Raw genomic sequence first — 15109 nt, 5'->3', positions numbered from 1 at the left:
CCCTACTGCCCTTTTTAAACAGCGGTACCACATTAGCTATCCTCCAGTCCTCTGGGATCTCGCCTGTGTCCAAAGAAGAGACAACGATTTGCGTCAGAGGCCCAGCAATTTTATCTCACCTCCCTAAGCAGCCTGGGATAAATGCCATCAGGCCCTGGAGCTTTATCCGTTTTTATACTGCCTAAAAGCCCTAACACTTCCTCCCTTGTAATTCCTTCAACTGGTCCACAGCTCCCTCCAAGACATTACAAGACACCAAGCCCCTTTCCTTCGTGAATACCGACGCAAAGTATTCATTCAGGATCTCCCCCATTCCCTCAGACTCTATGCACAGTTCCCCTCCTTTGTCCCTAGGAGGACCGATTTTCCCTCTAACCACCCTTTTGTTCCTAATATAAGAGTAAAATGCCTTTGGATTTTCCTTAACCCTATCCACCAAAGCCATTTCATGCCCCCTTTTTGCCCTTCTAACTCCCCTTTTGAGCTCCCTCCTGCTCTCTCTATATTCCTCCAGTGCTCTCTCCTTTCCCAGTTGCTTAGACCTAACATATGCCTCTCTCTTCTTCCTGACCAAGTCCTCAATATCCCCTGTAATCCACAGCTCTCTAATCCTGCCATTCCCATCCTTCCTCTTTACCGGCACATGTCTTTCCTGCAATCTTTTCAGTTTTCCCTTGATCTAAGATTCCCCCCCCCCGCCCCCCAGCCTTCTAAACTCCGAGTACAGACCCAGTTTATTCAGTCTCTCTTCATAGACTAACTCTGTCATCTCTGGTATCAGCCTAGTGACCCTTCTCTGCACTCCCTCCAAGGCCAATATATCCTTGCGCAAGTGTGGCGACCAAAACTGCACACACTACTCCAGTTGCAGCCTCACCAGTACCCTGTACAGTTGCAGCAAGACCTCCCTGCTTTTATATTCTATCCCCTTCGCTATAAAGGCCAACATTCCATTCACCGCCTTGATCACCTGCTGCACCTGCAGACTGGGTTTTTGCGATTCGTGCACAAGGACCCCCAGGTCCCTCTGCACCGTAGTATGCTGCAGCTTTTAAATAATAATCCCTACTACTATTATTTCTACCAAAGTGGATAACCTCACACTTGCTAACCTTATACTCCATCTGCCAGGTCCTCTCCCACTCGCTCAGCCTATCCAGATCTCTCTGCAGACTTCCCACACCCTCCATGCAATTTGCTTTTCCACTCATCTTCATGTCATCAGCAAATTTCATTACCCTACACTCAGCCCCATCCAGATCATCTATGTAAATGATAAACAGTTGAAGCCCCAGCACCGATCCCTGTGGCACTCCGCTAGTCGCCAACTGCTAACCAGAATAGCACCCATTGATTCCAACTCTCTGCTTCTTATTAGACAACCAATCTTCTAACCACGCTAACACCTTACCCCCAACTCAGTGCACCCTAACCTTTTGCAGCAACCTTTTGTGAGGCACCTTATCAAACACCTTTTGGAAATCTAAAAACACCACATCCACCGGTTCCCCTCTGTCTACCGCACTAGTCACATCCTCATAGAAATCCAATAAATTTGTTAAACGCGACTTCCCCTTGACGAAGAGACAGCACAGATTCGTTAAGGGTAAGTCGTGTTTAACGAATTTATTGGATTTCTATGAGGATGTGACTAGTGCGGTAGACAGAGGGGAAACTGCCCACGGTTAAGTCCATCTGCCACTTCTCCGCCCAGTCTTGCATCCTATCTGTAACGCTGCAGCTTCTGACATCCCTGCAGACTATCCACAACACCACCAACCTTCATGTCGTCAGCGAACTTACTAACCCATCCTTCCACTTCCTCATCCAGGTCATTGATGAAAATGACAAACAGCAAGGGTCCTAGAACAGATCCTTGGGGCACTCCACTGGTGACCGACCTCCATGCAGAAAAAGACCCATCCACAACCACTCTGCCTTCTGCAGGCAAGCCAGTTCTTTATCCACAAGGGCAAAGCCCCTTGGATCCCATGCCCTCTCACCTTCTCAAGAAGTCTTCCATGGGGGACCTTATCAAATGCCTTGCTGAAGTCCATGTAAACCACATCCACCGCTCTTCCTTCGTCAATGCGTTCAGTCACATTTTCAAAGAACTCAACTAGGCTCGTAAGGCATGACTTGTCCTTGACAAAGCCGTGCTGACTATTTCTGATCATGCTAAACTTCTGTAAATGCTCATAAATCCTGTCCCTCAGAATCCTCTGCCTTAACCCTCTGAGATAGTTTCACTTCTCTAATTCTGGACTATTGTGCAACTGCATTTTAGTTGGTGCACTCTGGCTGAACAGCCTGCTTGACGTATCATTCACCACCTTTGGCATTCAATTCCTCCACCACTGATAATGTGAACAGTGTGTACAATATACAAAATGCACAGCAGCAACTCACCAAGGTTCCTTTGACAGCATCTTCAAAACCCCTAGGCTCTATCACCAAGAGGGAGATGGACAGCTGATGCATGGGAATGCCACCGCCTGCAAATTCCACAACATCCTGACTTAGAATTATATCACTGTCCCTTCACTATTGCTGGGTCAAAATCCCTCCCAAATAGCACTGTGGATATACCTACACCACATAAACTGCATAAGCCATAGGAGCAGAAGTAGGCCATTGAGCGGCACAGCAGACTCAATGAGAATATGACTGATCTGATGGGCAGGAAAGTGGAGATGAGGATTATCCTATCACCATAATGCTTGATTCCTCACTGTCTATCTCAGCCTTGAACATATCAGCTCAGTCTCTGGTAAAGAATTCCGTAGATTCACTGCCTTAGAAGAAATTCCTCCATTTTTCTTAAATGGGGAACCCCTTATTCTGAAATTATGCTGTCGGCTTTTGGACTGTCCTACAAGGGAAAACAATCTCTCAACAATATACCTAGAATACTGAACATTTTGGTTCCCTTTCTGATCAAGCTTTTGCTTATTTGACCTAATATCAATTTATGTGGCTTGATCATATTTGTTTTATAACACACCAGTGAAGCATCTTGATGTTTTAATACATTAAATGTTTGATAGAAATATAAGTGGAGTTGGATAATTATGCCATCAAAATTTACAACAGAAAACTTGCCAGCATCAAAAGCCTAGCTGGTGCTGGAAGGTGTAGGATCAGCAAAGTAATTCACTCTCTTAAAACCAATTCATTCCCATTATACCAAAAGTAGATGGTGGCTGTGGATGCCAATCACAAATACTGATCTTGTAATCAACGGTCATTTATAGTGATGTTCTCTGTATAAATATTTGTTTTTTAACCCCCATCTGCAGGCTGTGAGTGAGTGTTACAGAGAAGATTTGGAGACCTACAAAATAAAAGAGAAAACTAAAATTGAAAAAGAGAAAAAAAGTGTCAAGAAAGCAGTGAGTTCATGTGCTAAATGTTTTAATTTGAGATCGTTTTAAAATTATATTTTCAAGCAAAGATCATTAACTATCAGGCTAGCAGCTTCTGTCTTTTAAACATTCATGAAATGTGGGCATCATTAGCAAGGCCATTTGTTTCCCACTTCTACACTTGCCAGTGGCTTGCTAGAGCATTTCAAGAAGGCAATTAACAATGAAGCATATTGCTATGCGCATGGACTAACGTATATCGTTCAAATAAGGATGCAGATTTCCTTCCCTTAAGGACATGGATTGGCCACAATCAGATGGCAAATTTATTTTGTATGTATGTAATGAATGTCAGAATTCATGCGTTACTTTGACTCTCGATATTCAGTCAATTTTTAATTCCCTGTTGCTGTTGGTCTTTAAAATATTTGCGCTCACTCATGACATAGCTTTGTGATGCTCCAGGCTCTAAAGAAAATGAGCAGACTATTCCTTTTGTGTACTTGACATCTGTTCTACATCTGCTATGAAGGAACAAGAATATAAAGAAAATATCTTCAAAGAAACTCCAAAAACCCCACAGCTGGTGAAAGTTTACTCTACAAAAACCACACCACGAAAGCCGAAGCACAGCCAGTGGACAGCATCAGGAGTGGCAAAGCCAAAGAAAGCAATTCCAAGTAAGAATTCAAAGAAATAGCTTGATTCTGCAGTGGAAAATTGTGATCGAGAGAAATGTGTTAACTTGTGGAACCACCGTGGATAATTGTACAGAACGTCCATCTTGAGCCAAAATACACTGGATAAACTCCCAACCCTTCGCACTTTGCCCTAGTATTTGCTCTTGTAATTTTAACCTGTGTTTTTATTTTCATTGAGTTCAGTGGCGGGCTGGGCTATGTCTGCCTGCTATAGCCATCAACAACATGCACTTGTATGGTTTCTTTAGCGTAACAGAGCCTATCTGGAAGGGAGGGAGAGGTGAACGGATGCTGAGCAGGCGCCAAGCAGTGTGTCTGGGAAGGTGATCAAAGAAGTGGCTAAACATTAGGCTTGGACAGAGATGAAGTGAGTTGGAAGAATTCAGGAATAGAATACTGGACCTTGATGGCAGAAAACTCTGCCGTTGATTGTGGAGCCAGGGGAAGCAAGAAAATGAGCAGCGAGCTAGACTCAGAAAATTGGAGAGTGAGCTAGGATACAACAGGATAGCTGAAGCTATGCGTTTAAAGACTGAGGGCTATAAGAAAGATAAAACATGAGTGGAGGACTAGGAGATTAGTTTAAAACTAATACAAAAATGAAAACAAGTTACAATATTCCATTTGTGGGCCATTTTGATTAAAGGTAATTCATGATGCAGTAAAATTGATCATGATTCTCTAGTTTCCACTTTTATTCACATTGTCAATCAGTCAAAATTGAGGAATAGCCTCAAACAATCTTCCTATTTCTATTTTGGCATAGGCAATAAGCATACATCTTATCCTAGTGAAGCTCATTCATCTGGCTTACCTGTAGAGTTGATTTTTCCAATTGTGGCTGCTTTCGCCCTTGACAGGGCATTGATTTTCCCTCCCTGTTCATACCAGGGTATTGACTGTTACAGTTGTACAAAGCTGGCAAAATGCTGTCTTCAGTCCTCTTTAACATATTTTCGGCTCTGTGCATTTTGGGGCCATTGGACTGTATGTAATCAATTCGAACTTTATCCATCTCCCCACTTCTGTGCAGAAGTCGACCATTTAATTATGCCTGTGCCGGCTAATTTCAACTGGCCTTGTCCTCTTTCTCCATGGCCCTACAAACTTTGAGCTTTTATTCAATTCCCTTTGGGGAAATGATCCAGTTTTCTTCAATATTTCAGTCAGTGTACCCTGGATCATAGCCCTGCTAACCATTCTTATATTACGTGAATGCAATGATTTACTCTCAGTAGGGCAAAAGGAGAAGATAAGTTTTTAAGGCTGGTTATTACTCCAATCCAAGCTCCTTCTGAACTGTTTAGTACTGTGGTTGATTTTTGGAGTCTCTTTTGGTTGTCATTATCAATGCAGCCAGCATTACTTTTGTACTCCACCATTTGTAGTGAAATATTAGACATGATAGCAGATTTATTCCAATACAAGTGTCTGTATAACTAGCCAATTTAAGGGATTGGGGCTCGAGTGCACTTATTGCTGCCCTGTCTTCCTCAATTGGAGGCAATTACTGGTTGCTGCCATCTAGTGCATGGTTGGTAAACTGCACAAAAAATCAGCACGTGCACGTCTCAATCTGACACTTGGATCAAAGTGCTGCCTTTAATCTGGGGGGTTAACTTTGCTCTGAAATAATGAATTGTGTATTTATGAACTATTAAGTTCATTCAATGTGCAGTTTTCCTGAGACAAGGACATTCTTAAGTTTTTTTTTGGGTTTTGTTTTTGCAGTGAAGATACAAGATAATGACCTTCTCCCTTTATTACTGGAAGAGTTTCCTTATCTTCCAGTATCTCCTCACACTCTGAATCGGATGTGGAAGCAGCAGTTTAAGCAGATAGAACAGTTGATCAAGTCTGGTCTTGATCAGGACCGGAACCAAGCCAAGCTTCAGTCAGCAGTGAGTTAAATCTCTTGCCTTAGCTGCTCTGTTCAACAAGATTACCAAATCTACATTTCTATTGTGCTGTTGATATTTGCTTCCAATAGTCAGGCTAATGGTGGGTGTGTGTGGCGGGAGGAGGGGAGTTACTACTGTTTTTTTTGTATTTTTGCTGGGACTAAGCCCACAGTAAATTCCTGATGACTCTCCAACAATAACTACTTTTTACTTTCTCATCAGATTGAAGATGCCCAAAAAAAACATGATCTCCTGATCAATATCATCAAAAAGGAGCAAGATCACAATCAGCGTCTGGTGAGGCTTGATAAAGGATGCAATCATGAATGCATTTTTCAGATTTTTAAAATATAATTAAATACCACTTATTAAAGCCTTACTTCGTGCCTGTTGTAGAAAATAACACTATACGGGATGGTCTACCTTCATAAACTCCTTAAGAGAATGCATAATTTGTTTTAACTATGTCCCTGGAAGCTATCTACTGGTATTTTTTTTTCCAGTAGCATTTTTATTTTGGCTTCAATTGCATCTTTTTTAAATGTCTGTTCCAGTAGCACTGTTGCTAACCCTTTGCATGAAATTAATCCCCCCTCTTTTCTGTTTCACCTTTAGAAAGAGTTTAAAGAACGCATCTGGCAACAGAAATCTGCTCAGAACAAGATGAAGGAACAAAGGCAGCAAATTGCCCGTGCTAAGAAGTACTACACTGACTACCATGTTCAACTACGTGCAAAAATGATGCGAGCAAGGACTCGAGAAGAAAGGGTGAGGGGCACAAACACAATGGGCTGAATGGCCTCATGCATTGTACAGGTCTATAATGTGTGCATTTGTTACTGGAAGAGAATCTGCACCAGCGTGGGTTCATCTACAGTGCAATAGCAGTGCTGATGTGAAGCAGATCATTTGCATCGACACTTTTGTTGCCAGTGAAAAGTTGGGTCCTTGGCTGGAATAAAGCTGAGAAACTCATTTCTTCAGGGAGCTTTGCATTAGAGTCCAGCTGAGCCCTGATTTCACTTTTTTACATTGGTATTGCTGTTTGCAGGGGTAACCCACCCCCAAAACATGTCATATACACCAGTCTATTTGAACAAGCAGATTTTAAAAAAACTGCATCTTACTCACTTTCTAGCGCTGTCCTCATTCGGTTTCATCCTTATCTGTCTCTATATAGCCACAGATTTCCTGGGAGTTCTTCCCACCCTGTACAGCCAACTTTACAATATCCTTGGATTTTCCTGCTGTTGTCTTCTCTGTAATCAACTTTAAAAGCTTGGGGTTTTCTGCTTTATTTATCCTCCTCCCCACCTTTAACATTCTGGCACGGTAGCACAGTGGTTAGCACTGCTCCTTCACAGCTCCAGGGTCATGGGTTTGATTCCTGGCTCAGGTCACTGTCTGTGTGGTGTTTGCACATTCTCCTCATGTCTGAGTGTGTTTCCTCTGGGTAGATCATAGAACCCTACAGTGCAGAAAGAGGCCCTTCAGCCCATCGAGTCTGCACTGAACACAATCCCACCCAGGCCCTACGTCCGTATCTCTACATATTATACCCACTAATCCCTCTAACCTCAGCTACCCTGGACAGTAAGGGGCAATTTCTTAGCATAGCCAATCAACCTAACTGCACATCTTTGGACTGTGGGAGGAAACTGGAGTACCTGGAGGAAACCCACACAGACACAAGGAGAACGTGCAAACTCCTCACAGACAGTCACTCGAGGCAAGAATCAAACCCAGGACCCTGGAGCTGTGAAACAGCAGTGCTAACCACTATGCTACCGGGTACTCTGGTTTCCTCCCACAGTCCAAAGATGTGCAGGTTAGGTTGATTGGCCATGCTAAGAAATTGCCCCTTGGTGTCCAGGGATGCATAAGTTAGAGGGATTAGTGAGTATAATATGTAGGGATATGGGGATAGGGCCTGGGTAGGGTTGTGTTTGGTGCAGACTCGATGGTCCAAAGGGCCTCTTTTTGCACTGTAGGGTTTTATGATTCACTCTGTTTCCATTGTCCTGGATGAGCCTGAACTTTCCCTAGTTACATTAAGACCAAAGCCATTCTGTTTGACTAGCCCCCATGTCTGCTCGCCGGAGCTGCAAATTCAGTTACTACCTTGACGGCACCATAAAAGTCATGTGACAAACCAAGTATTGCTGCAAGACGTGCATCTCAGTGGACACCAAAAAGTACATTTATTAGTGACAACCATTGTTCTTAATGTAAATACATTATTGTAAATGTATACAGTGCATGCACAACCTAATTAGTTATTTTCCCAAAGATTTTTAAAAACCTGTTTGAGGAGGGTTTGGAGATTCAGAAACAGAGACTGCGTGAATTGAAGACTTACACCAAAGAGAAGCGTCAGGAGTACAGTAAACGACAAAAAGAAGAGCTGCAGTCAATGGAGAACTACTATCGAGATCAGGTATTTGAATAGAGGTGGGAACCTTTTTACTAACAGTTTCTATTTTGATGATATTCTGCTACTTATAGAAATTTACAATATATGCATAACAGATGAACAAAGTTTTTATAAAGTATACCTTTTCAGGACCTTACTTCCCAGAACACTGCTACAGGCAGTCAAATATTATGGGTATATAGATAAATGTTGTGTAAATTGGCTACTAAGTTTCCATAAGCAGCCATGTAATAAATTGCCAGATTGTTTTGATGTTGGTTGAATGGTTCAGAAGGCGTTTGACAAGGTGCCTCATGAGGTTATTACAGAAGGTCAGGGGGCATGGAGTTGGGGGTAGGGTGTTAGCGTGGATAGAGGATTGGCTGTCAAATAGGAGGCAGAGAGTGGGGGTCAATGGGTGCTATTCGGATTGGCGGTTGGTGACTAGTGGAGTGCCCCAGGGGTCGGTGCTGGGGCCTCAGCTATTTACCATTTATATAGATGATCTGGAGGAGGGAACCAAGTGTATGGTGTCAATTTGCTGATGACACCAAGATTGGTGGAACGGCAAATTGTGCGGAGGGTGTGGAGAGTCTGCAGAAGGATCTAGATATAGGCTGGGCGAATGGGCCAGGAACTGGCAAATGGAATTTAATGTTGGCAAATGTGAGGTTGTCCACTTTGGTAGGAAGGACTATTACTTACATGGTGAAAAACTGCAGCAGGCGACGGTGCAGAGGGACCTCAGGGTCCTTATGCATGAGTTGCAAAAACCCAGCCTGCAGGTGCAGCAGGTGGTCAGGAAGGAGAATGGGATGCTGGCCTTCATAGTGAGGGGGATTGAATATAAAAGTAGGGAGGTCTTGCTGCAGCTGCATAGGGCACTGGTGAGGCCGCAGCTGGAGTACTGTGTGCAGTTTTGGTCACCACACTTACGCAAGGATATTTTGGCCTTGGAGGGAGTGCAGAGGAGGTTTACTAGGCTGATACCGGAGCTGAGGGGGTTGAGCTATGAGGAGAGGCTGAATAAACTAGGCTTGTACTCGTTAGAGTTTAGAAGAATGAGGGGCGATCTCATTGAGGCATATAAGATGATGGATAGGATAGAGGTGGAGAGACTCTTCCTGCTCAGAAAGGACAGTAAGACTAGAGGGCACAGTCTCAAGATAAAGGGGGGGGGTGGGGGGGTGTGGTTTAGAACGGAGTTGAGGAGGAACTTCACTCAAAGGGTGGTGAATCTCTGGAATTCTCTGCCCGTTGAAGTGGTGGAGGCTGCCTCGCTAAATATTTTTAAGATGCATGTTGATAAGCAAGGGGATTAAGGGTTATGGGGAGAGGGTGGGAATGTGGAACTGAGACATGACAGATCAGCCATGATCTTATTGAATGGCGGGGCAGGCTCGAGGGGCTAGATGGCCTACTCCTGCTCCTATTTCTTGAGTTCTTCCAATGTCCCACTTAAATATTTAACACTCATAAGAAGAACATAACTGCTTTAGCACCATGGGATGTTTCATGCATATTTTGAAGGAACATGCTTGAACGGCCACTGCTGAGTGTCAGCCTGGCTTATGTTCACCAAGTGGTCAGTTTGCAAAACAGGAAATGAGAGATTGCTTCACTTCAACATAATTTAAATGCCCTGAAAATACAAGTTTCCAGCAATTGGAATTTTTTTTGACCCCCTCAACCCCCAGTTTTTCAGGGTGATGTCACATTTATTAAGTTACCCATAATATAGGCCTTCACCAAGCTTTCTGCTCTGGAGCAGAATTATATATTCTGGAATGAGGTTTTCAATTTAATCTCTGGGAGATTTGTGTGCTAGGTATAATTTTATAATTGGTAACAATCTTCTGTTTAAATCTAGTTTGTAATGTTGGCTGAAACATTGGCACAAGAACGGCAAAAAGTTACCATCCGAGAGAATGCACAAAACAAGGTAACTTTCAATTTTCTTCCACTCTAGTAGACTGTTTTCCCCTGAAGGAATGATTTTTTTTTAAATAAAAGCTGTGATAAAGAAAGTACTTAAAACATTTTCAGTCATTCTGTCTATTTTATAGATCAATACTAGTGTGCAGTTCTCCTTGTAAATTGTATTGTGAAGGGGAGAACCTTGTACAGGAGCAGTATAACAACAGCAAATTTTATTTTAAGCTCCTTTTCCTTAGCTCCATTTATGATTATTTTCCTCTGACCAATTATCAATAGGTAAGTTAGTGTTTGAATCACATCGCTATAACCTCAACCATGTTCTTCAGAGGGTTACAGGTTAAAATTTACAGCTCTTATTTTAAGTTTGATGATGCCTACTTAAGTTGCTAAAACTGTTTGAATCTCCTAGGCACTCCAAAAATGGAAGAAAGAACTACGTGTAAAGATGGAGAAGGAGATCCAGGAACTTCAAGAAATGATCATCCGGGATGATGATGACGTGTACTTCAGAGAATTGGAGGCAGAAAGGGTACAGCGTCGACTCCAAATGGCATCATTCCAGCATAGTATAACCCCATCATTATGAACATTTGTTCTGAGGAATGAGTTCTTGAGCACAACAATACTTTCCTAGAACCTCAAATGCATTTATTCAATCCAGACAGAAAAATAGAGCAGATGGACATAATAGGGAAAATGCATTTAACTGGAGCACTAAGATTACATACTGAGATCCAGACTTTAAATGAACTTTTGAACAAGTTAAAATTAAGTAGGAACAAATTCTGAATCATTACTGATGATCTAACTTCTACATGATTGTGCATTGTATGAAAGCTTCTCACTTATGTACTGTGCTAGGTTTCAAGATGTTAAAGCAGTTAGAAGGGTAGTAATTGTTATGCTGGATAAATGAGCAGATCTTTCTACAATGTCAGGATCTTCAAATGCAGGCTTATTGGTTCATGTTAAAATTTTGCTGCATGACGATCCTCAATAGCAGGGGCCATGGATGCTTGCAAGATGGTTTGACACTAATATTGTAAAACCCATTTGATTCAGAAATTACTTTGTACATTTTTCTGTACAGTGGATAAGTCTATACATTTACAAGATGAAGGGCAGTTGTATTGATCTAAATGTTTTCTACATGATCATGTTTCATGACTAATTTATTAAACCTGTTTCTAAAAATGTTTAAGCAAATGCTTGCTGTGATCTTTGAGGTAGTTTGTTTGAGGCTTACTGGCAGCAGTACCTACATTTAGCAGGGATGTTCATTATGAAAAGTTTAATATTGTTTAGCTATTCTATTCATCAGGTTTACAAAACTTTTGGTAAAGTTGTAGCATATTTTCCTTTGAACTTTTGTGTTGGCAGGTTGAGAAATTTTAATGTTCTAATCAAGTACAATTATCTAAAACTATTCTGGCTTAATTCAGATAACACTATAAACAGTCTAAGCAGCATCAGCCAGCAATTTCAAGTGAAAGCCACCTGAACTGCAGCAGCTTGAGGGTCACAGATTGGATACAGCTGCTGCACTGTTTAGATGATGGCTGTTATTATCTCTGTCCACTGGGCATCTGCAAAATGTTTCAAATCCTATGTAATCTAGGCAGCCATTTCAATCCAGTACTGTGAGGGTGCTATATCATTAGCAGTGCCACTTTGAGTCCTTCCTGGCTGAAGAGTATTGTTTTTCTCTGGGCCCCATTGTCAACATCATTTTGAAGGGACAGGAAGGATTACAGCGATGGAAATAATCATTTGTTGAAGCTAGATCAACCATATCACCCCCTACTGTAAAAGTGAGGAATTGGCTGTGACAAAGGGTCATCTAGATTCAACGTTGGCTCAATTTTCTCCCCACAGATGCTGTCAGATTTTCAAGCATTGTATTTTGTTTGTAATACTTTTTGCATTGAAGTATAAACAGTTTGACTCAGTTTTTTAATAGTGATTTAATGTCTGAGCAAATATAAACAGAAGACAAACATAAAACTGAACTGGTTATGCTGTGAGGGTGCAAACAGCATACACTTTATTGCTCATCCTGCATGGGTACACACGCAAAAGTTTGCTTCCATACAGTTTTTTTTTGTTTTTGTTTAATTATTAAAGCCCATGTAACAGAAGGAGTGAAATACAATGTGTTAACGACACTAAAACACTCTGTAATAAATACAAAATAAAATGGAAATGAGAAAAACCTAAAAACAAAATATGGTGCTTTTAAGAACTGGGAAGTAAAGCCAAGGGGTTAATTTTAAACTAATTACATCTATATAAAAAAGATTTTAACAACTGGTAGACAATATTCTATTAACCAATAAGTGTTACATACAGTGAATTGCTCCTGTCTGCTATAATGTATTATTTCAAGTCTGTGAAGCCATGGGTGCATGCTAGGAGCTATCAGCTGTATGATGAAGCATGCGTTTTATTACAAGAGCAACACTCTAATTGCTGACTTTAGCTTCTACTTCTCAGTATGCAGCCCATTTTAAATCCATTATTGATAAACGTAGGTATAGTGTTATGGATGGTTTCGAAACAGATCATGAAAATGGACCACGTGCATTAGACAATTATCAGAAGAACACAGCTGTAAATGTCCATTGAAGACTTTGTTCTGGTAATGGGATGTCAGCTGTCAACCTTTTAGAACAGGAGGGAGGTGGTTGTGAGAACAGGTCAACAAACCAAACAGAACTACAGTCCTAAGATGTGCAAAAAGTGGTTTAAAATAAAAGTTAACATACAATTAACTTAAAAGTTGTAATAGTCACAGTATTAGCCTCAGATTTATATATCATGCCTCACCCAAGACTGTACAAAGCACCATTGCAGGACACTTTCCTGTTGGATGATGCTCTTGCAATTGATAGGCAGCAGTGCAGGGCAAAAAAATATAAGATTGCTGTATCAACAGGTGCTCCCAGTACAGAAATACTAATTGACAAGAATGTCAACAGGTTATAAATATATTAAAACTCATGTGAATGTATAGGATCTGCAGAAGATTTCCTATCATTAAAATTACAAAAAAAAATACAACACTCTCAAACTCTTTTATAAAAATGTCAATACGGGGTTTTGAGCTGCCTCAGTTTAATATACAGGTCATAATTCAACTATGGATAGAAAAGCATAACCGAGAACAACTCTCCAATTTATATATTTAATTTTTGTTTTAATAATTGTTGCTGGCTACACAAATGAAGCTTATCTCAGCCCAGCTATAACTAATAAAAGGTGGAATGTAACTCACACCCTTCACAATGTTAGAAAACGTTCTGGGAGCATAAACCAACATAGCATTGTAGAGTGTTGCTGCTTTTAATATACTATAAAGGAGTATTTATCCCTTAAGTCACGTAAATAACTGATGCAAAAACAAAAGAAAAAATGACACAAAAGAAACTTCCCAGTTAGCAATGCTGGTGGTAATATGCAGTTCATGAAAAGATTCCTCCCTGATGATTTGAGAGGGTTTGGAGAAAAGTGGTTATGGCTGAGCTGGCTGAACCAAAGTGGCATCTTTCCTCCTGTGACGATTTTATAATAAAAAACTGGACAAACAGACATTGACTCAAGTCTGCAGCACACCAGGAAGAACACGATGAAACAAAAAAATTCAGCCTATTTTCCATTTGAGAATCCATTTGGAATAAGAAGTTTACTAGAGCTCAGTTACTGTACTGTTGATAACTTATACGCTTCACACCCAAATGAACAAACGGTAGGAAAAAAGGTGCAATTATGGCATAGTCATGTCAGCCCAACAATAGTTATGTTGTACCGATTGCTGCAGTCTATATCATGATGCATGGGGGTATTAACAATTAGTAAAGAGTAGATGGGCTTAAGACAGATGACTAAATTGTTGTAGTAGTCTTTTAAATCAGAAATGCTATCAAGAATATACTGCTAGCTGGTCAAATCATAAAAAGCTAGCAGTCTGTAATTTTCCAGATATTAGTTTAGCAGCTGATAGTCTCATGGCAAAAGCCAGGTGACTAGTTTCCTCAAAGTTCCCTAATCATCCAATCCCTCTTGCTGTCCTCTTGCTATGTAAGGGAAAGACATCCTGTATATTCCAAGCACTGCTGGAACTTCGGCAGGAGAAAGCCCTCAGTGACAGGTGTGTACGCAAGTCCCATGATTCACAAAGCAATCATTCCACAGCAAAGCCACAAGTCTCTTCAATGGCTGTTAGCAGCTTTTCATAGAGTTTTTCATAGTTCTCGTAGGGAGGAATGTCAATTCTATTAAAGCTAGGAAGAAAACAATTAAGAGATGTGTTTTACTACCAAGATCTGAACAGCCCATAAATCATGCCACAGCTGCATTGCCTCAAAGTTTATTCCTCAATAATCTCTGACATAAATGCACACAATTGTTTTCCAGAATTCCTTTTATTACATTGTCTCATTGTCCAAAACATCCCTCTAAGCTTTCTTCATAATCTTTATAAGCCAGCTATAAATCACAGTACAAATTATGCAGTAACTTTTACTTCAGTGCATGATACTGTCATCCGTTCACTCCAGGGAACAAGAGTGAAAGAGCGGCAAGATGACACAAAATTACTTGCAGATTCCATTTATAAAACTCATTCCTTTAATGAATTCCTGCCAAGTCTAGTACAAATTTAATGGGATAGGTTAACTGTGCCAAAATATCATCTTACTCATAATGTTACACTGATCATTGCACTATTTTAATTAATTGAACTTTTCACATCCATTTCCCGGCTTCTTTTTCACTCTAAAAGGCAACTTGAAG

At 40.9% G+C, this 15109-nt stretch overlaps 2 protein-coding genes across 5 annotated transcripts in view; one reads left to right on the top strand and one right to left on the bottom strand.

Moving 5' to 3' along the window:
- The window catches only part of LOC145356605 (centrosomal protein of 95 kDa-like), a 64527-nt gene extending 52278 nt beyond the window's left edge, over positions 1–12249 (top strand). For both annotated transcript variants that reach the window (XM_080209415.1, XM_080209414.1), the window contains exons 15-22: positions 3300–3392; positions 3898–4045; positions 5798–5967; positions 6190–6264; positions 6583–6735; positions 8258–8404; positions 10251–10322; positions 10728–12249. In XM_080209415.1, the coding sequence (XP_080065541.1) occupies positions 3300–3392; positions 3898–4045; positions 5798–5967; positions 6190–6264; positions 6583–6735; positions 8258–8404; positions 10251–10322; positions 10728–10904 (1035 nt within the window). In that variant the 3' untranslated portion in view covers positions 10905–12249. The remainder of the gene's footprint in view (positions 1–3299; positions 3393–3897; positions 4046–5797; positions 5968–6189; positions 6265–6582; positions 6736–8257; positions 8405–10250; positions 10323–10727) is intronic.
- A 68-nt stretch (positions 12250–12317) lies between these two features.
- The window catches only part of smurf2 (SMAD specific E3 ubiquitin protein ligase 2), a 214192-nt gene continuing 211400 nt past the window's right edge, over positions 12318–15109 (bottom strand). For all 3 annotated transcript variants that reach the window (XM_080209417.1, XM_080209419.1, XM_080209418.1), the window contains one exon: positions 12318–14598. In XM_080209417.1, coding sequence (XP_080065543.1) covers positions 14499–14598 — 100 coding nt within the window. In that variant the 3' untranslated portion in view covers positions 12318–14498. The remainder of the gene's footprint in view (positions 14599–15109) is intronic.

This window comes from Carcharhinus amblyrhynchos, chromosome 21 (genome assembly GCF_965287045.1).
Source record: "Carcharhinus amblyrhynchos chromosome 21, sCarAmb.v2.hapA, whole genome shotgun sequence".
Taxonomy (NCBI): domain Eukaryota; kingdom Metazoa; phylum Chordata; class Chondrichthyes; order Carcharhiniformes; family Carcharhinidae; genus Carcharhinus; species Carcharhinus amblyrhynchos.
This window is presented reverse-complemented; position numbering and strand designations above follow the sequence as displayed.